The sequence below is a fragment of the Pristiophorus japonicus genome, chromosome 2 (genome assembly GCF_044704955.1).
Source record: "Pristiophorus japonicus isolate sPriJap1 chromosome 2, sPriJap1.hap1, whole genome shotgun sequence".
NCBI classification, from domain to species: domain Eukaryota; kingdom Metazoa; phylum Chordata; class Chondrichthyes; family Pristiophoridae; genus Pristiophorus; species Pristiophorus japonicus.
Window position 1 is genome coordinate 174,434,800 of NC_091978.1, and position 22,936 is coordinate 174,457,735.

General features: G+C 45.0%; 1 protein-coding gene across 1 annotated transcript in view; it reads right to left on the bottom strand.

Annotated features, from left to right (window-relative positions):
• Window positions 1-22,936, bottom strand: part of ube2kb (ubiquitin-conjugating enzyme E2Kb (UBC1 homolog, yeast)) — a 132,646-nt gene that overhangs the window by 98,488 nt on the left and 11,222 nt on the right. Inside the window, exon 2 of the mRNA XM_070870385.1 lies at window positions 22,516-22,609. Within this exon, the coding sequence (XP_070726486.1) occupies window positions 22,516-22,609 (94 nt within the window). The remainder of the gene's footprint in view (window positions 1-22,515; window positions 22,610-22,936) is intronic.

Sequence of the window (22,936 nt, forward strand, 5' to 3'; positions counted from 1 at the left end):
AGGATTGGTCCAAGTCAGCATGGATTTATGAAAGGGAAATCATGCTTGACAAATCTTCTGGAATTTTTTGAGAATGTAACTAGTAGAGTGGACAATGGAGAACCAGTGGATGTGGTGTATTTGGACTTTTAAATGGCTTTTGACAAGGTCCCACACAGAAGATTGGTGTGCAAAATCAAAGCACATGGTATTGGGGATAATGTACTGACGTGGATAGAGAACTGGTTGGCAGACAGGAAGCAGAGAGTCGGGATTAACAGGTCCTTTTCAGAATGGCAGGCAGTGACTAGTGGAGTGCAGCAGGGCTCAGTGCAGGGACCCCAGCTCTTTACAACATATATTAATAATTTAGATGATGGAATTGAACATATATTAATAATTTAGATGATGGAATTGAGTGTAATATCTCCAAGTTTGCAGATGACACTAAACTGGGTGGCAGTGTGAGCGGTGAGGAGGACACTTAGAGGCTGCAGGGTGACTTGGACAGGTTAGGCGAGTGGGCAAATACATGGCAGATGCAGTATAATGTGGACAAATGTGAGGTTATCCACTTTGGGGGCAAAAACACGAAGGCAGATTATTATCTGAATGGCGGCAGATTAGGAAAAGGGAAGGTGCAGCGAGACCTGGTTCATGGTTCATCAGTCATTGAAAGTTGGCATGCAGGTACAGCAGGCGGTGAAGGCGGCAAATGTATGTTGGCCTTCATAGCAAGGGGATTTGAGTATAGGAGCAGGGAAGTCTTGCTGCAGTTGTACAGGGCCTTGGTGAGGCCACACCTGGAATCTGTGTTCAGTTTTGGTCTCCTAATCTGAGGAAGGACGTTCTTGCTATTGAGGGAGTGCAGCGAAGGTTCACCAAACTGATTCCAGGGATGGCTGGACTGACATATGAGGAAAGACTGGATCAACTGGGCCTTTATACACTGGAGTTCAGAAGATGAGGGGATCTCATAGAAACATATAAGATTCTGACTGGACTGGACAGGCTAGATGCGGGAAGAATGTTTCCTATGTTGGGGAAGTCCAGAACCAGGGGACACAGTCTTTGGATAAGGGGCAGGCTGCTTAGGACTGAGAGGAGGAGAAACTTCTTCACTCAGAGTTGTTAACCTGTGGAATTCCTTGCCGCAGAGTTGTTGATGCCAGTTCATTGGATATATTCAAGAGGGAGTTAGATATTACCCTTACGGCTAAAGGGATCAAGGGGTATGGAGAGAAAGCAGGAAAGGGGTACTGAAGGAATGATCAGCCATGATCTTATTGAATGGTGGAGCAGGCTCAAAGGGCTGAATGGCCTACTCCTGCACCTATTTTCTATGTTTATAAAGCCAAGGATCCTGTACGCTTTTTGAACAACCTTCACAACTTGTCATAAGAACCTAAGAAATAGGAACAGGAGTAGGCTAAACGGCCCCTCAAGCCTGCTCCACCATTCAATAGGATCAAGGCTGATCTGATCATGGACTCTGGTCCACTTCCCCGCCCGCTTCCCATATCGTTTAAGAAACTGTCCAAAATTTATTCAATGTCCCAGCTTCCACAGCTCTCCGAGGCAGCGAATTCCACAGATTTACAACCCTTAGAAGAAATTTCTCCTCAGCTCAGTTTTAAATGGGCGGCCCATTATTCTAAGATCATGCCCTCTAGTTCTAGTCTCCCTCATCAACGGAAACATCCTCTCTGCATCCACCTTGTCAAGCCCCCTCATAATCTTATACGTTTCGATATGATCACCTCTCATTCTTCTGAACTCCAATGAGTAGAGACCCAACCTACTTAACCTTTCCTCATAAGTCAACCCCCTCATCTCTGGAATCAACCTAGTGAACCTTCTCAGTCAGAATCAGGGGAAGTCATAACGGGGAACAAAGAAATGGCGGACCAATTGAACAAGTACTTTGGTTCGGTATTCACTGAGGAGGACACAAACAACCTTCCGGATATAAAAGGGGTCGGAGGGTCTAGTAAGGAGGAGGAACTGAGGGAAATCCTTATTAGTCGGGAAACTGTGTTGGGGAAATTGATGGGATTGAAGGCCGATAAATCCCCAGGGCCTGATGGACTGCATCCCAGAGTACTTAAGGAGGTGGCCTTGGAAATAGTGGATGCATTGACAGTCATTTTCCAACATTCCATTGACTCTGGATCAGTTCCTATCAAGTGGAGGGTAGCCAATGTAACCCCACTTTTTAAAAAAGGAGGGAGAGAGAAAACAGGGAATTATAGACCGGTCAGCCTGACATCGGTAGTGGGTAAAATGATGGAATCAATTATTAAGGATGTCATAGCAGCGCATTTGGAAAGAGGTAATATGATAGGTCCAAGTCAGCATGGATTTGTGAAAGGGAAATCATGCTTGACAAATCTTCTGGAATTTTTTGAGGATGTTTGCAGTAGAGTGGACAAGAGAGAACCAGTTGATGTGGTATATTTGGACTTTCAGAAGGCTTTCGACAAGGTCCCACACAAGAGATTAATGTGCAAAGTTAAAGCACATGGGATTGGGGGTAGTGTGCTGACATGGATTGAGAACTGGTTGTCAGACAGGAAGCAAAGAGTAGGAGTAAATGGGGACTTTTCAGAATGGCAGGCAGTGACTAGTGGGGTACCACAAGGTTCTGTGCTGGGGCCCCAGCTGTTTACACTGTACATTAATGATTTAGACGAGGGGATTAAATGTAGTATCTCCAAATTTGCGGATGACACTAAGTTGGGTGGCAGTGTGAGCTGCGAGGAGGATGCTATGAGGCTGCAGTGACTTGGATAGGTTAGGTGAGTGGGCAAATGCATGGCAGATGAAGTATAATGTGGATAAATGTGACGTTATCCACTTTGGTGGTAAAAACAGAGAGACAGACTATTATCTGAATGGTGACAGATTAGGAAAAGGGGAGGTGCAAAGAGACCTGGGTGTCATGGTACATCAGTCATTGAAGGTTGGCATGCAGGTACAGCAGGCGGTTAAGAAAGCAAATGGCATGTTGGCCTTCATAGCGAGGGGATGTGAGTACAGGGGCAGGGAGGTGTTGCTACAATTGTACAGGGCCTTGGTGAGGCCACACCTGGAGTATTGTGTACAGTTTTGGTCTCCTAACCTGAGGAAGGACATTCTTGCTATTGAGGGAGTGCAGCGAAGGTTCACCAGACTGATTCCCGGGATGGCGGGACTGACCTATCAAGAAAGACTGGATCAACTGGGCTTGGATTCACTGGAGTTCAGAAGAATGAGAGGGGACCTCATAGAAACGTTTAAAATTCTGACGGGGTTAGACAGGTTAGATGCAGGAAGAATGTTCCCAATGTTGGGGAAGTCCAGAACCAGAGGTCACAGTCTAAGGATAAGGGGTAAGCCATTTAGGACCGAGATGAGGAGGAATTTCTTCACCCAGAGAGTGGTGAACCTGTGGAATTCTCTACCACAGAAAGTTGTTGAGGCCAATTCACTAAATATATTCAAAAAGGAGTTCGATGAAGTCCTTCCTACTAGGGGAATCAAGGGGTATGGTGAGAAAGCAGGAATGGGGTACTGAAGGTGCATGTTCAGCCATGAACTCATTGAATGGCGGTGCAGGCTAGAAGGGCCGAATGGCCTACTCCTGCACCTATTTTCTATGTTTCTATGTTTCTCTATGTTTCTCTGAATTGCTTCCAAAGCAAGTATATCCTTTCGTAAATATGGAAACCAAAACTGCACGCAGTATTCCAGGTTTGGCCTCACAAAACCTTGTATAGCTGTAGCAAGACTTCCCTGCTTTTATACTCCATCCCCTTTGCAATAAAGGCCAAGATACCATTGGCCTTCCTGATCACTTGCTGTACCGGAATACTATCCTTTTGTGTTTCATGCACAAATACCCCCAGGTCCCGCTGTACTATGGCACTTTGCAATCTTTCTCCATTTAAATAATAACTTGCTCTTTGATTTTTTTTTCTGCCAAAGTGCATGACCTCACACTTTCCAACATTGTCCTGCCACCTTTGAAGATTTATATACTTATACCCCACCCCCACTCTCCCAGGTCTCCACCAATTCCGTATGCATGCTGCCACTAATTCCATGGGCTTCATGATCAGCACATTAAGCACAGACACGGATGGAACATGGGTCTTTCCTCCTGTGGAGCTCTCTACCACATTGAGAGAGATGAACTAACATATCATAGGCCGGGATGAAACCTGGGCTTTTCCTGGTCACAGCACACGAGATCAGCAAACTCGGCGGAGGACAAGAATGAAACCTTCCCCTTCCTGCACTCTATGGGACCAAGTGCAACAAAGGGCGAGAACAGCTAACTCAGCACCGGCTGAGGATGGATCCTAGGTCCATCCTGCTCTGTGTGGGGCTCACCACACGAGGTTATTACACAAAATTACGGCTCATGGGATTGGGAATAATATACTGGCATGGATTGTTAATCAACACAAAACAGAATAGGAATAAACAGGCCATTTTCAGGTTGGCAGGCTGTAACTAGTGGGTACCGCAAGGATCAGTACTTGAGCCTCAGCTATTTACAATCTATATTAATGACTTGGGTAAGGTGACAGAGTATTGTATCCAAGCTTGCTGAGGATATAAAGCTAGATGGTAAAGTAAGCTGTGAGGAAGATGCAAAGCAGCTTTTATTGCCCTTCCCCAATTGCCCTCGAGAAGCTGGTGGGGAACTACCTTCTTGAACCGCTGTAGTCATAAGATGAAAGTGCTCCCACAGTGCTGTTGAGAGGGAGTTCCAGGATTTTGACCCAGCGACGATAAAGGAACGATATATTTCCAAGTCAGGATGGTTTGTGACGGAGGAGAACTTGCAGTTGGTGGTGTTCCATGCAGCTGATGCCCTGGTCCTTCTAGGTGGTAGAGGGCACAGGTTTGGGGGGTGCAGTCGGAGAAGCCTTAGTGAGTTGCTGCAGATAATACACACTGCGCCGGTGGTGATGGGAGTGAATGTTTAAGGTGGTGGATGGGTTGCCAATTAAGCGGGTTGCTTTATCATGGATGGTGTGGAGTTTGTGTTGTTGGAGCTGCACTCATCCAAGCAAGTGGAGAGTATTCCATCACACTTCTGACTTGTGCCTTGTAGATGGTGGAAAGACTTTGGTAGTCAGGTGGTGAGACACTGGCCGCAGAATACCTAGGGAAATTGATGGGCTTGAAGGCCGATAAATCGCCAGGGCCTGATAGTCTGCATCCCAGAGTACTTAAGGAAGTGGCGCTAGAAATAGTGGATGCATTGGTGGTCATTTTCCAACATTCTATAGTCTCTGGATCAGTTCCTATGGATTGGAGGGTAGCTAATGTAACACCACTTTTTAAAAAAAGGAGAAAACAGGGAATTATAGATCGGTTAGCCTGACATCAGTAGTGGAGAAAATGTTGGAATCAATTATTAAGGATGAAATAGCAGCGCATTTGGAAAGCAGTGACAGGATCGGTCCAAGTCAGCATTGATTCATGAAAGGGAAATCATGCTTGACAAATCATCTCGAATTTTTTTTGAGGATGTAACTAGTAGAGTGGACAAGAGAGAACCAGTGGATGTGGTGTATTTGGACTTTCAAAAGGCTTTTGACAAGGTCCCACACAAAAGAGATTAGTGTGCAAAATTAAAGCACATGGTATTGGAGGGAATGTATTGACATGGATAGAGAACTGGTTGGCAGACAGGAAGCAAAGAGTAGGAATAAATGGGTCCTTTTCAGAATGGCAGGCAGTGACTAGTGGAGTGCCGCAAGGCTCAGTGATGGGATCCCAGCTATTTACAATATACATCAATGATTTAGATGAAGGAATTGAGTGTAATATCTCCAAGTTTTCAGATGACATTAAGCTGGGTGGCAGTGTGAGCTGTGAGGAGGATGCGAAGAGGCTGCAGGGTGACTTGGACAGGTTAGGTAACTGGGCAAATGCATGGCAGATGCAGTATAATGTAGATAAATGTGAAATTATCTACTTTGGTGGCAATAACAGGAAGGCAGATTATCTGAATGGTGACAGATTAGGAAAAGGGGAGGCGCAACGAGACCTGGGTGTCATGGGACATCAGTCATTGAAAGTTGGCATGCAGGTACAGCAGGCGGCAAATGGCATGTTGGCCTTCATAGCGAGAGGATTTGAATATAGGAGCAGGGAGGTCTTACTGCAGTTGTACAGGGCCTTGGTGAGGCCACACCTTGAAAATTGTGTACAGTTTTGGTCTCCTAATCTAAGGAAGGACATTCTTGCTATTGAGGGAGTGCGGCGAAGGTTCGCCAGACTGATTCCTGGGATGGCAGTACTGACATATGAAGAAAGACTGGATGGACTAGGCTTATATTCACAAATTTAGAATGAGAGGGGATCTCATAGAACTATATAAAATTCTGACAGGATTGGACAGGTTAGACGCAGGAAGAATGTTCCCAATGTTGGGGAAGTCCAGAACCAGGGGTCACAGTCTAAGGTAAGAGGTAAGTCAGTTAGGACCGAGATGAGGAGAAACTTCTTCACTCCGAGAATTGTGAACCTGTGGAATTCTCTACCACAGAAAGTTGTTGAGGCCAGTTCGTTAAGATATATTCAAAAGGGAGTTAGATGTGGCCCTTACAGCTGAAGGGATCAAGGGGTATGGAGAGAAAGCAGGAATGGGGTACTGAAGTTGCATGATCAGCCATGATCATATCGAATGGTGGTGCAGGCTCGAAGGGCCGAATGGCCTACTCCTCCATCTATTTTTTAATGTTTCTAGCCTCTGACCTGCTCGTAGCCATTGTATTTATGTGGCTGGTCCAGTTAAGTTTCTGGTCAATGGTGACCCCTTGGATGTTGATGGTGGTGGATTCGACGATGGTAATCCCGTAGAATGTCAAGGGGTGGTGGTTAGAATCTCTCTTGTTGGAGATTGCCTGGCATTTGAGGCACAAATGTTACTTGCCATTTAACACCCCAAGCCTGACTGTCATCCCGGGCTTGCTGCATGCAGGCAAGTCCGTGCTATCTGAGGAGCTGTGAATGGAACTGAACACTGCAAACATCAGAAAACATCCCCACTTTTGACCCTATGATGGAGGGAAGATCATTGATGAAGCAGCTGAAGATGGTTGGGCATAGGACATTGCCCTGAAGAACTCGTGCGGCGATGTCCTGGGGCTGGGATGATTGGCCTCCAGCAACAACCACCTTCCTTTGTGCTAGGTATGACTCCAGTCAGCAGAAAGTTTTTTCCCAGCTTTCCATTAACTTCAATTTTACTCAGGCTCCTTGATACCACACTTGGTCAAATGCTGCCTTGATGTCAAGGGCAGTTACTCTCACCTCACCTTTGGAATTTAGTTCTTTTTTTGTCCCCGTTTGGACCAAGACTGCAATGAGGTTTGGTGCCGAGTGGCCCTGGCGGAACCCAATCTGAGCATTGGTGAGTAAGTGCCGCTTGATAGCACTGTCGACGACACCTTCTATCACTTTGCTGATGATTGAGAGTAGGTTGATGGGCTGGTAATCGGTTGGATTGGATTTGTCCTGCTTTTTGTGGACAGGACATATCTGGGCAATTTACAACCATGTTGGGTAGATCCCAGTGCTGTAGCTGTACTGGAACAGCTTGGCTAGAGGCGTGGCTAGTTCTGGAGCACAGCACACATGCAGCCGTTTTTTCATATTACTTGTTGTGAATAGAATTAGCTAAATACCAGCTTCTGTGATGTTGGGGATCTCAGGAGGAGGCAGAGATGGAACATCCACTCGGCATCTCTGGCTGAAGATGGTTGCAAACGCTTCAGCCTTGTCTTTTACACACACATGCTGGGTCCAAGTCAGCATGGATTTGTGAAAGGGAAATCATGCTTGACAAATCTTCTGGAATTTTTTGAGGATGTTTCCAGTAGAGTGGACAAGGGAGAACCAGTTGATGTGGTATATTTGGACTTTCAGAAGGCTTTCGACAAGGTCCCACACAAGAGATTAATGTGCAAAGTTAAAGCACATGGGATTGGGGGCAGTGTGCTGACATGGATTGAGAACTGGTTGGCAGACAGGAAGCAAAGAGTAGGAGTAAATGGGGACTTTTCAGAATGGCAGGCAGTGAATAGTGGGGTACCGCAAGGTTCTGTGCTGGGGCCCCAGCTGTTTACACTGTACATTAATGATTTAGACGAGGGGATTAAATGTAGTATCTCCAAATTTGTGGATGACACTAAGTTGGGTGGCAGTGTGAGCTGCGAGGAGGATGCTATGAGGCTGCAGAGCGACTTGGATAGGTTAGGTGAGTGGACAAATGCATGGCAGATGAAGTATAATGTGGATAAATGTGAGGTTATCCACTTTGCTGGTAAAAACAGAGAGACAGACTATTATCTGAATGGTGACAGATTAGGAAAAGGGGAGATGCAACGAGACCTGGGTGTCATGGTACATCAGTCATTGAAGGTTGGCATGCAGGTACAGCAGGCGGTTAAGAAAGCAAATGGCATGTTGGCCTTCATAGCGAGGGGATTTGAGTACAGGGGCAGGGAGGTGTTGCTACAGTTGTACAGGGCATTGGTGAGGCCACACCTGGAGTATTGTGTACAGTTTTGGTCTCCAAACTTGAGGAAGGACATTCTTGCTATTGAGGGAGTGCAGCAAAGGTCCACCAGACTGATTCCCGGGTTGGCGGGACTGACATACACATATCAAGAAAGACTGGATCAACTGGGCTTGTATTCACTGGAGTTCAGAAGAATGAGAGGGGATCTCATAGAAACGTTTAAAATTCTGATGGGTTCAGACAGGTTAGATGCAGGAAGAATGTTCCCAATGTTGGGGAAGTCCAGAAGCAGGGGTCACAGTCTAAGGATAAGGGGTAAGCCATTTAGGACCGAGATGAGGAGAAACTTCTTCACCCAGTGAGTGATGAACCTATGGAATTCTCTACCACAGAAAGTTGTTGAGGCCAATTCACTAAATATATTCAAAAAGGAGTTAGGTGAAGTCCTTACTACTAGGGGGATCAAGGGGTATGGCGAGAAAGCAGGAATGGGGTACTGAAGTTGCATGTTCAGCCATGAACTCATTGAATGGTGGTGCAGGCTAGAAGGGCCGAATGGCCTACTCCTGCACCTATTTTCTATGTTATGTTTCTGCCATCATTGAGGATGGGGATGTTCATGGAGCCTCCTCCTCCCGTTATTTGCTTAATTGTCCACCACCATTCATGACTGGATATGGCAGGACTCCAGAGCTTTGATCTGATCCGTTGGTTGTGGGATCGCTTAGCATTGTTTATAGCATGTTGCTTCCACTGTTTAGCATGCATGTAGTCCTGTGTTGCAGCTTCTCCAGGTTGGCACCTCATTTTTAGATTTGCCTGGTGCTGCTTCTGGCATGCTCCTTTGCACTCCTCACTGAACTAGGGTTGGTCCCCTGGCTTAATGGTAATGGTAGAGTGAGGGATATGCTGGGCCATGAGGTTACAGATTATGGTGGAATACAATTCTGATGCTGCTGATCTTCATCTCCACAAAGACTGAGGTGGTCACTGCTACCAATACTGTTACGTACAGAAGCCTCTGCGACACGTAGATTGGTGAAGACGAGGTCAAGTAGGTTCTTCCCTCACGTTGGTTCTCACCATCTGCCGCAGTCCGGCATCTACGTCCTTCAGGACTCGACCAGCTCAGTCAGTAGTGAGCCTTGAGGAAGAGTTTGTAGAGTACATAAGGAATGGGTTCCTTGAGCAGTATGTAACGGAACAACCAGGGGGCAGGCTATCTTAGATCTGGTCCTGTGTAATGAGACAGGATTAATACACAATCTCCTAGTAAAGGATCCTCTTGGAATGAGTGATCATAGCATGATTGAATTTCAAATTCAGATGGAGGGTGAGAAAGCTGGAACTTTAACCAGCGTTCTAAGCTTAAATAAAGGAGACTATGAAGGAGACAGGAACCGGAGTTTAGGCAGTCGAGCGGCCTATAAAGGACCGAGAGTCGGAGGAAGCGGCCACAGGAGCGGGAGTTTGGGCAGTCGAGTGGCCTATAAAGGCCCGAGAATCGGAGGAGGCCAGCTGGTGCAGGGACAGGGGCAGAAGATAAACAAAGGAGTAAGAAGAAATCGAAGTGCGACGACGGGTAAGTGATTGGCTGGTTGGCGAGTATTTGATCTTTTATTTTTCTGAGCAGTAAGAAACCTTTGGCATTGTTACAAATTCAGTTAATCTAAGGGTTAAGTCATGGCAGGAGAGCACAGACCCATGTCATGCACCTCCTGTGTTATGTGGTGTCCCTGACTATTACATGGGCGAGAAGTGTATCCAGCTGCAGCTCCTGACAGACCGCACTGCGGCACTGGAGCTTCGGATGGATTCACTCTGGAGCATCTGCGATGCTGAGGATGTCACGAATAGCATGTTTAGTGAGTTGGTCACACCGCAGGTAAAGATTGCATAGCCAGATAGGGAATGGGTGACCATCAGGAAGAGCAAGAGAAGGCAGGTAATGCAGGGGTCCCCTGTGGTCACCTCCCTCCAAAACAGATACAGCGTTTTGGGTACGGTTGAGGGAGGTGGCTCATCAGGGGAAGGCAGCAGCAGCCAAGTTCATGTCACCAGGGGTGGCTCTGCTGCACAGGAGGGCAGGAAAAAGAGTGGGAGAGCAATAGTAATGGGGATTCTATTGTAAGGGGAATAGATAGGCGTTTCTGCGGTCACAAACGAGACTCCAGGATCGTATGTTGCCTCCCTGGTGCAAGGGTCAAGGATGTCTCGGAGTGGCTGCAGCGCATTCTGGAGGGGGAGGGTGAACAGCCAGCTGTCATGGTGCATATAGGTAAAAAACGGGATGAGATCCTACAAGCTGAATTTAGGGAGCTAGGAGTTAAATTAAAAAATAGGACCTCAAAAGGTAGTAATCTCAGGATTGCTACCAGAGCCACATGCTAGTCAGAGCAGGAATCGCAGGATAGCTCAGATGAATACATGGCTTGAGGAATGGTGCAAGGGGGAGGGATTCAAATTCCTGGGACATTGGAACCGGTTCTGGGGGAGGTGGGACCAGTACAAACCAGACGGTCTGCACCTGGGCAGGACCGGAATCGATGTCCTAGGCGGAGTGTTTGCTAATGCTGTTGGGGAGGGTTTGAACTAAAATGGCAGGGGGATGGGAATCAATGCAGGGAGGCAGAGGGAAGTAGAATGGGGGCAGAAGCAAAAGATAGGAAGGACAAAAACAAGAGTGGAGAGCAGAGAAATCAAGGGCACTAATCAAAAAGGACCACATTACAACATAATTGTAAAAGGACAAAGTGTTAAAAAAACAAGCCTGAAGGCTCCGAGTCTCAATGCAAGGAGCATTCGTAATAAGGTGGATGAATTAACTGCGCAGGGAGCTGTTGTTAATGGATATGATGTAATTGGGATTACGAAGACATGGCTCCAGGGTATCCAAGGCTGGAAACTCAACATCCAGGGGTATTCAATATTCAGGAAGGATACACAGGAAGGAAAAAGAGGTGGGGTAGCGTTACTGGTTAAAGGGGAGATTAACGCAATAGTAAGGAAGAACATTAGCGTGGAAGGTAACTTCGATGGCATGAGACGTGAATTGGCTAGGATAGACTGTCGAATGATACTTAAAGGGTTGATGGTGGATGGCAGACATTTAAAGATCACATGGATGAACTACAACAATTGTACATGTCTGTGTGGCGTAAAAATAAAAAAGGGAAGGTGGCTCAACCGTGGCTAACAAGGGAAATTGGGATAGTGTTAAATCCAAGGAAGAGGCATAGAAATTGGCCAGAAAAAGCAGCAAACCTGAGGACTGTGACAAATTTAGAATTCAGCAGAGGACTAAAGGTTTAATTAGATGGGGGAAAATAGAGTATGAGTGTACACTTGCAGGGAACATAAAAACTGACTGCAAAAGCTTCTATAGATATGTGAAGAGAAAAAGATAAGTGAAGACAAACGTAGGTCCCTTGCAGTCTGTATGAGGTGAATTCATAATGGGGAACAAGGAAATGGCAGACCAATTGAACAAATATTTTGGTTCTGTCTTCACTAAGGAAGACACGAATAACCTCCCGAAAATACTAGGGGACCGAGGGTCTAGCGAGAAGGGGGAACTGAGGGAAATCCTTATTGGTCAGGAAATGGTGTTAGGGAAATTGAAGGTCCTGAAGGCTGATAAATCCCCAGGGCCTGATAGTCTGCATCCCAGAGTACTTAAGGAAGTGGCCATCGAAATAGTGGATGCATTGATGGTCATTTTCCAACATTCCATGGACTCTGGGATCAGTTCCTATGGATTCGAAGGTAGCTAATGTAACCCCACTATTTCGAAAAAGGAAGGAAGCGAGAAAACGGGGAATTATAGACCAGTTGGCCTGACATCAGTGGTGGGGAAAATGCTTGAGTCAATTATTAAAGATGTAATAGCACCGCATTTGGAAAGCAGTGACAGGATCGGTCCATGTCAGCATGGATTTATGAAAGGGAAATCATGCTTGACAAATCTTCGAGTTTTTTGAGGATGTAACTGATAGAGTGAATAAGGGAGAACCAGTAGATGTGGTGTATTTGGACTTTCAAAAGGCTTTTCACAAGGTCCCACACACGAGGTTAGTGTGCAAATTTAAGGCACATGGTATTGGGGGTAATGTATTGACGTGGATAGAGAAATGGTTGGCAGATAGGAAGCAAAGAGTGGGAATAAACGGGTCCTTTTCAGAATGACAGGCAGTGACTAGTGGGGTGCCGCAGGGTTCAGTGCTGGGACCCCAGCTATTTACAATATACATTAAATGATTTAGACGAAAGAATTGAATGTAATATCTCCAAGTTTGCAGATGACTCTAACCTGCGAGGAGGATGCTAAGAGGCTGCAGGGGGACTTGAACAGGTTAGGTGAATGGGCAAATGCATGGCAGATGCAGTATAATGTGGATAAATGTGTGGTTATCCACTTTGGTGGCAAAAACAGGAAGGCAGATTAGCTGAATGGTGACAGATTAGTAAAAGGGGAGGTGCAACGAGACCTGGGTGTCATGGTACATCAGTCATTGAAGGTCGGCATGCAGGTATAGCAGGCAGTAAAGAAAGCAAATGGCATGCTGGCCATCTTAGCGAGGGGATTTGAATATAGGAGCAGGGAGGTCTTGCTGCAGTTGTACAGGGCCTTGGTGAGACCACACCTTGAGTATTGTGTGCAGTTTTGTTCTCCAAATCTGAGGAAGGATGTGCTTGCTATTGAGGGAGTGCAGCGAAGGTTCACCAGACTGATTCCCGGGATGGCAGGACTGATATATGAGGAAAGACTGGATCGGCTAGGCTTATATTCACTGAAATTTAGAATAATAAGAGGGGATCTCATAGAAACGTATAAAATTCTGACGGGACTGGACAGGCTAGATACTAGAAGAATGTTCCCAATGTTGGGGAAGTCCAGAACCAGGAGACTCAGTCTAAGGATAAGGGGTAAGCCATATAGGACCGAGATGAGGAGAAACTTTTCACCCAGAGTGTTGTGAGCCTGTGGAATTCTCTGCCACAGAAAGTTGTTCAGTCCAGTTCATTGTACATATTCAAAAGGGAGTTCGATATGGCCCTTACGGCCAAAGGGATCAGGGAGTATGGTGAGAAGGCTGGGGTACTGAGGTTGAATGATCAGCCATGATCATAATGAATAGCGATGCAGGCTCGAAGGGCCTGCTCCTGCACCTATTTTCTATATTTCTATGTATGAGGGCGGAGTGGGCTAAAGTGGGCTGGGAAAATAGATTAAAGTGTAGGACGATTGATGAACAGTGGTGTACATTTAAAGAGATATTTCACAACTCTGAAGAAAAATATATTCCAGTGAGGAGGAAAGGGTGTAAGAGAAAAGATAGCCATCCGTGGTTAACTAAAGAAATAAAGGACGGTATCCAATTAAAAACAAGGGCATACAATGTGGCCAAAACTAGTGGGGGGACAGAAGATTGGGAAGCGTTTAAAAGCCAACAAAGCATGACTAAAAAAAATGATTAAGAAAGGGAAGATTAACTATGAAAGTAAACTAGCACTAAATATAAAAACAGATAGTAAGAGTTTCTATAGGTATATAAAAAGGAAAAAAGAGTGGCTAGCATAAACGTTGGTCTCTTAAGAGGACGAGACCAGGGAATAAGTAATGGGGAACATGGGAGATGGCAGAAACTCTGAACAAATATTTTGTATCAGTCTTTACGGTAGAGGACACTAACAATATTCCAACAGTGGAGTGTCAAGGGGCTATAGGGAGGGAGGAACTTAACACAATCACAATCACTAAGGAGGTGGTACTCAGTAAGATAATGAGACTAAAGGCAGATAAATCCCCTGGACCTGATGGCTTGCATCCTAGGGTCTTAAGAGAAGTAACGGCACGGATTGTGGATACATTGGTTGTAATTTACCAAAAATCCCTGGATTCTGGGGAGGTCCCAGCAGATTGGAAAATTGCAAATGCAACACTCCTATTTAAACAAGGAGGCAGACAAAAAGCAGGAAACTATAGACCAGTTAGCCCAACATCTGTGGTTCGGAAAATGTTGGAGTCCATTATTAAAAAAACAGTAGCAGGACATTTGGAAAAGCAAAATTCGGTCAGGCAGAGTCAGCATGGATTTATGAAGGGGAAGTCATGTTTGACAAATTTGCTGGCGTTCTTTGAGGATGTAACGAACAGGATGGATAAAGGGGAACCAGTGGACTTCCAGAAGGTATCTGACAAGGCGCCAAATAAAAGGTTACTGCACAAGATAAAAGTTCACGGGGTTGGGGGTAATATATTAGCATGGATAGAAGATTGGCTAACGAACAGAAAACAGAGTAGGGATAAATGGTTCATTCTTGGGTTGGCAATCAGTAACCAGTGGGGTGCTGCAGGGATCAGTGCTGGCACCCCAACTATTTACAATCTATATTAACAATTTGGATGAAGGGACCGAGTGTAACATAGCCAAGTTTCCTGACGATACAAAGATGGGAGGAAAAGGAATGTGTGAGGAGGACACAAAAAATCTGCAAAAGGACAGACAGGCCAAGTGAGTGGGCAAAAATTTGGCAGATGGAGTATAATGTTGGAAAGTGTGAGATCATGCACTTTGGCAGAAAAAAAAATCAAGGAACAAGTTATTATTAGTTAAATGGAGAAAAATTGCAAAGTGCTGCACTACAGTGGGACCTGGGGATACTTGTGCATGAAACACAAAAGGTTAGTATGCAGGTACAGCAAGTGATCAGGAAGGCCAACAGAATCTTGGCTTTTATTGCAAAAGGGATGGAGTATAAAAGCAGGGAAGTCTTGCTACAGTTGTACAGGGCACTGGTGAGGCCACACCTGGAATACTGCGTGCAGTTTTGGTTTCCATATTTACGAAAGGATATACTTCTTTTAGAGGCAGTCCAGAGAAGGTTCACTAGGTTGATTCCGGAGATGAGGGGGTTGACTTATGAGGAAAGGTTGAGGAGGTTGTGCCTCTACTCATTGGAATTCAGAAGAATGAGAGGTGATCTTATCAAAACGTATAAGATTATGAAGGGGCTTGACAGGGTGGATGCAGAGAGGATGTTTCCACTGATAGGGGAGACTAGAACTAGAGGGCATAATCTTTGAATAAGGGGCTGCCCATTTAAAACTGAGATAGAAGAAATTTCTTCTGAGGGTTGTGGATCTGTGGAATTCACTGCCTCCGAGAGCTGTGGAAGCTGGGACATTGAATAAATTTAAAACAGAAGAGACAGTTTCTTAAACGATGAGGGAATAAGGAGTTATGGAGAGCGGGCAGTGAAGTGGACCCGAGTCCATGATCGGATCTGCCATGACCGTGCTGAATGGCGGAGCAGGCCAGGGACCGTATGGCCTACGCCTGCTCCTATTTCTTATGTTCTTATGATGCTACTGAGTCACTCTTGGTGATGGACATGCACTACTCCTAGTGAGATCAGCTAACTCAACACAGGCAGAGAATTAAGGCTGGGATTTTCCTGTTCTTTGTGTGACTCAGCACCAATCCAAGGGAGATGAACTAACATACCCAAGGCCATGGAAGGAGTCTGGGCTCATCCTACTGTGTGGCTCAGGTGAGATCAGCTAACTCAGCACAGGCCAGAGATAGTACCTGGACTGTGTGTGGCTCAATATCACACCAGGCAAGATAAGCTAAACTCTCTTGTTCCTTTTAATTGGATTGTACTATGGGGCTTGGCGCTTCACCTCGTTTTGACAATTTCAAGAAAAATATGCATTTAATCCTCCACGGTAAGTGTTCAACGAGTATTTGGATGTTTATAAAGTGAGTAAGCAACATGTTCACGCTGCTTCTCCATTTAATTGGGGTGGGGCAGAGAAGGAACGTTAGAATTTAGTCTTAAAAGTCAAAGTCAAACCCAAAAGTGGCATTAACCGAATACATCTCCAAAGGGACACAGATAAACTGCAATCAGAGAAATTTACATAGAATTTCAACCCATCATGACTGTGCCATCTCCTGAACTGGAGCTACCTTCTCTAGTCCCATTTGCTTTCCTTTTCTTCATATTATAGTTCTTCCTTCTCAAATGCTGAACCAGATCCCTTGTAAGTGATGCCATAGTTTTATTAACTACTTGTGATAAAGTAGTCCATGTTGTAATCTATTTTTTTTAAATTCTAGCTTTTCTTCTATAGAAGGGACTCGATGGGCTGAATGGCCTCCTTCTGTGCCATAATGACTGACTCTTTCATCCTTCTAGTGATTTTAATTTATTCACGGGATGTGGGCATTGCTGGCAAGGCCAGCATTTATTGCTCATCCATAATTGCCCTTCAGAAGGTGGTGATGAGCCACCATCTTGAACCGCTGCAGCCCATCATAGCAAGCTTTTTTTGACACAGCAGTGTGGTTTGCAGAGGGCAGTTAAGAGTCAACCACATTGCTGTGAGTCGGAAGTCACACATGGGCCAAACGAGGCATGGGTGGCAGGTTTCCTTCCTTGAAGGATATTAGTGAACTAGTTGTTTTTTTTAAAAAAAACACTCCTGTAGTTTTTTTGACCACCATTACTGATATTTGCTTTTTATTCCAGATTAACTAAATTTAAATTCCCCAACTGCCATGGTGGGATTTGAACTCACAACTCTGGATTATTAGCCCTGTCCTCTGGATTACTAGTCCAGTAATATAGTGGGTACTATGCTACCGTACCCACTACTGAAACCATCTCATTATTATTTGTCAACCAGTGGAAATAAACTGTGAAAAAGCCCCATTTTTTTTCCCAGCCTTACTTCATGACTAACCTCATATTTCTGACATTCGAGCAAATCTTCTATAGCTCTAATATCTTTCCTATAATGGACAAGATGACAAAACCAGCAATGAGATAAATGACCAGATAATCTATCTTTGGTGATGTTGGTTGAATTATAAATGTTGGCCAGTACACTCAGCAAACCCCCTTGCTCGTCTTCAGATAGTGCCACAGGATCTTTTATCTCCACCTCTTTTACCTTTACTTCCCCAGGGGTCAGTTCCAGGACCACTGCTTTTCTTGATAAATATTAATGACTTGGACTAGGGTGTTCAGGGCACAATTTCAAAATGTGCAGATGACACAAAACTTGGAAGTATAGTGAACAGAGAGAAGAGTGATAGACTTCAGGAAGACAGACAGGCTGGCAAAATGGGCGGACACGTGACAGATGAAATTAAAAGCAGAAAAGTGTGAAGTGATACATTTTGGTAGAAAGAATGAGAACATATAAACTAAATGGTACAATCCTAAAGGGGCTGCACGAAGAGAGAGACCTGGGGGTGTGTGCACAAATCGTTGAAGGTGAGAAAGCAGGTAAAAAGGCTTGCGGGATCCTGGGTTTCATAGATAAGAGGTATAAGAGTACAAAAATGTGGAAATGATGATGAACCTGTATAAAACACTGGTTCGGCCCCAACTGGAGTATTGTGTCCAATTCTGGGCACCACACTTTAGGAAGGATGTGAAGGTCTTGGAGAAAGTGCAGAAAAGATTGACGAGAATGTTTTCAGGAATGAGGGACTCCAGTTATGATGATAGACTGGAGAATCTGGGGTTGTCCTCCTTGGAGCAAAGATTGAGAGGAGATTTGATTGAGTTGTTCAAAATCATGAGGGGTCTAAGTCAGAGTAGATAGAGAGAAACTGTTCCCATTAGCAGAAGGGTCGAGAATCAAAGGACACAGATTTATGATTGGCAAAAGAACCAAAGGCGATGCAAAAAAAAACATTTTTACGCAGCGAGTCGTTGAGATCTGGAATGCACTGCCTGAAAGGATGGTGGAGGCAGACTCAATGTTATCTTTCAAAAGGGAGTTGGATAAGTATTTGAAGGGAAAAAATTTGCAGGGCTATGAGAAAAGAGCAGGGGAGTGGGACGAGCTAAGAGTCGGCATGGGCTCGACGGGCCGAACGGCCTTCTTGTGTGTTGTAACCATTCTATGAGCTGAGAGCGCATACAGTGTCTTGGTTTAATGTCACATCAAAAAGACGGCGTTGCCAACAGTGCAGCACTCCTTCAGGATTGCACAAGAATGTCAGCCTACATTATGTGCTGCAAAAACGTTAGTGGGAGTTGTGTACAGACCTCCAAACAGTAGTAGTGATGTTGGGGAGGGCATCAAACAGGAAATTAGGGGTGCGTGCAATAAAGGTGCAGCAGTTATAATGGGTGACTTTAATATGCACATAGATTGGGCTAACCAAACTGGAAGCAATACGGTGGAGGAGGATTTTCTGGAGTGCATAAGGGATGGTTTTTTAGACCAATATGTCGAGGAACCAACTAGGGGGGAGGCCATCTTAGACTGGGTGTTATGTAATGAGAAAGGATTAATTAGCAATCTCGTTGTGCGAGGCCCCTTGGGGAAGAGTGACCATAATATGGTGGAATTCTGCATTAGGATGGAGAATGAAACAGTTAATTCAGAGACCATGGTCCAGAACTTAAAGAAGGCTAACTTTGAAGGTATGAGGCGTGAATTGGCTGAGATGGATTGGCGAATGATACTTAAGGGGTTGACTGTGGATGGGCAATGGCAGACATTTAGAGACCGCATGGATGAACTACAACAATTGTACATTCCTGTCTGGCATAGAAATAAAAAAGGGAAGGTGGCTCAACCGTGGCTATCAAAGGAAATCAGGGATAGTATTAAAGCCAAGGAAGTGGCATACAAATTGGCCAGAAATAGCAGCGAACCTGGGGACTGGGAGAAATTTAGAACTCAGCAGAGGAGGACAAAGGGTTTGATTAGGGCAGGGAAAATGGAGTATGAGAAGAAGCTTGCAGGGAACATTAAGACGGATTGCAAAAGTTTCTATAGATATGTAAAGAGAAAAAGGTTAGTAAAGACAAATGTAGGTCCCCTGCAGTCAGAATCAGGGGAAGTCATAACGGGGAACAAAGAAATGGCGGACCAATTGAACAAGTACTTTGGTTCGGTATTCACGAAGGAGGACACGAACAACCTTCCGGTTATAAAAGGGGTCGGGGGGTCTAGTAAGGAGGAGGAACTGAGGGAAATCCTTATTAGCCGGGAAATTGTGTTGGGGAAATTGATGGGATTGAAGGCCGATAAATCCCCAGGGCCTGATGGACTGCATCCCAGAGTACTTAAGGAGGTGGCCTTGGAAATAGTGGATGCGTTGACAGTCATTTTCCAACATTCCATTGACTCTGGATCAGTTCCTATGGAGTGGAGGGTAGCCAATGTAACCCCACTTTTTAAAAATGGAGGGAGAGAGAAAACAGGGAATTATAGACCGGTCAGCCTGACATCGGTAGTGGGTAAAATGATGGAATCAATTATTAAGGATGTCATAGCAGTGCATTTGGAAAGAGGTGACATGATAGGTCCAAGTCAGCATGGATTTGTGAAAGGGAAATCATGCTTGACAAATCTTCTGGAATTTTGAGGATGTTTCCAGTAGAGTGGATAAGGGAGAACCAGTTGATGTGGTATATTTGGACTTTCAGAAGGCGTTCGACAAGGTCCCACACAAGAGATTGATGTGCAAAGTTAGAGCACATGGGATTGGGGGTAGTGTACTGACATGGATTGAGAACTGGTTGTCAGACAGGAAGCAAAGAGTAGGAGTAAATGGGTACTTTTCAGAATGGCAGGCAGTGACTAGTGGGGTACCGCAAGGTTCTGTGCTGGGGCCCCAGCTGTTTACACTGTACATTAATGATTTAGATGAGGGGATTAAATGTAGTATCTCCAAATTTGCGGATGACACTAAGTTGGGTGGCAGTGTGAGCTGCGAGGAGGATGCTGTGAGGCTGCAGAGCGACTTGGATAGGTTAGGTGAGTGGGCAAATGCATGGCAGATGAAGTATAATGTGGATAAATGTGAGGTTATCCACTTTGGTGGTAAAAACAGAGAGACAGACTATTATCTGAATGGTGACAGATTAGGAAAAGGGGAGGTGCAATGAGACCTGGGTGTCATGGTACATCAGTCATTGAAGGTTGGCATGCAGGTGCAGCAGGCGATTAAGAAAGCAAATGGCATGTTGGCCTTCATAGCAAGGGGATTTGAGTACAGGGGCAGGGAGGTGTTGCTACAGTTGTACAGGGCATTGGTGAGGCCACACCTGGAGTATTGTGTACAGTTTTGGTCTCCTAACCTGAGGAAGGACATTCTTGCTATTGAGGGAGTGCAGCGAAGGTTCACCAGACTGATTCCCGGGATGGCGGGACTGACCTATCAAGAAAGACTGGATCAACTGGGCTTGTATTCACTGGAGTTCAGAAGAATGAGAGGGGACCTCATAGAAACATATAAAATTCTGACAGGGTTAGACAGGTTAGATGCAGGAAGAATGTTCCCAATGTTGGGGAAGTCCAGAACCAGGGGTCACAGTCTAAGGATAAGGGGTAAGCCATTTAGGACCGAGATGCGGAGGAACTTCTTCACCCAGAGAGTGGTGAACCTGTGGAATTCTCTACCACAGAAAGTTGTTGAGGCCAATTCACTAAATATATTCAAAAAGGAGTTAGATGAGGTCCTTACTGCTAGGGGGATCAAGGGGTATGGCGAGAAAGCAGGAATGGGGTACTGAAGTTGAATGTTCAGCCATGAACTCATTGAATGGCGGTGCAGGCTAGAAGGGCCGAATGGCCTACTCCTGCACCTATTTTCTATGTTTCTATACAAGGCTGATGATATATATATATGACGTTGGTGTGCCAATCCTGCCAATTGATTTCCAGGATCTTGCGGAGGCAACGTTGATGGTACTTCTCCAGTGTTTTGAGGTGCCTGTTGTACATAGTCCATGTATCTGAGCCATATAGGAGGGCAGATATCATTACTGTTCTGTAGACCATGAGCTTGGTGCCGGGTTTGAGGTCCTGGTCTTCAAACACTCTCTTCCTCGGGCGGCCGAAGGTGGTGTTTGACCTCGTCATCGATGTCTGCCCTTGCTGACAGTAGGCTCCCAAGGTATGGAAAATGGTCCACGTTGTCCAAGGCCTCATCCCCGGCAATGAAGCATTGACCACGCTCGATCAGCTCAGCTGGACGGGCCACATAGTCAGCATGCCTGACATGAGACTCCCAAAACAAGCGCTCTGCTTGGAGCTCCGACACAGCATCAAACCCCAGATGGGTAGAGGAAACACTTCAAGAACACCCTCAAAGCCTCCTTGAAAAAGTGCAACATCCCCATCGACACCTGGGAATCCCTGGCCCAAGACTGCCCAAAGTGGAGGAAAAGCATCCAGTAAGCCGCTAAACACAGAGTCTCTTCGCCGAGAGCAAGCTGAAGCCAAGCAGCGACAGTGAAAGGAGCGCGCGGCAACCCAGGCACCCCAACCTCCAGTTCCTTCAATCACCATCTATCTGCCCACCTGTGAGACCGTAGGTCCCGCATTGGACTCTTCAGTCACCCGAGGACTCATCTTTAGTGTGGAAGCAAGTCATCCTCGACTCCGAGGGACTGCCTGAGAAGATTATATATACACATACATTCACTTTTCTATACGCTACGAGATTTCCTCAAAAAATTATACTGAAGCACAACCTGCCCGTTACAAATCCATGTTGACTGCTTCTGATTAGTTCATATCTTTGATCGTTTACACAAATTTCATTGCACGTTATGGACTCTCGACACTACTCATAATGGAGATGAGACTAACTTGCCTCTGGTTTGTAGGGTTATCCCATTCCCTTTCTTAATAGGGATGTAACATTTAGGATACGTACCATTTGGGCTCGATTACTTTTCTATTTTAGCCCCATTTTTTCCAAACACACATGAAGGACTACCAGGTCTTCCAAAAAAGTTACAACATAAGCTAGTTTAAGATTAATTCCAGATAATTTAACAAACCTTTCCTCTACAAAGATGTGTCACTGAAGAGTTATCTTTTGTTTCTGCTAACCTTTGAGGTTATGCAAAAGAATGTTAAAACTAGTATCCTTTACTTATAAATAGAATAAGGTACAACTAACACATTAGTTAATTTAATTTATTCTTTAGTGTTCAGAGCTAAAATTTCACAGAATATCACTTACCTTCATATGGTGTGTCAGGAGGCCCTGCAATCTCCCCTCTCAATTCTGTAAAGTTTTCATCTACGAGTTCTACTTTTATTTGATTCTTGCTGGTCTTCAAAAAAAAAGACAAAAACAGGATAAGTTAAGTTCCAAAACATTAGAGTAACAACTGTACTGTATGAATGTTTTCCTCCGCTGTTGACGTTGTTATCATATTAGTCAGAGAAAGCCATCTTCAGACAGACCATGCTAATTAACCTAACTATTCAGAAATAAGAATGAAATATAACATGATTTCAGAATCTAGTCAACTGAATTAAACTACAATGAATTTCTCAGGCTTACTGGTGAGTAACATTAAAATAAGACGTCACGATTTTAGAATGTATTTTTACTCCGTGAAATATTCAAGATGTAACTATTTTTTTTTGCTATTGTA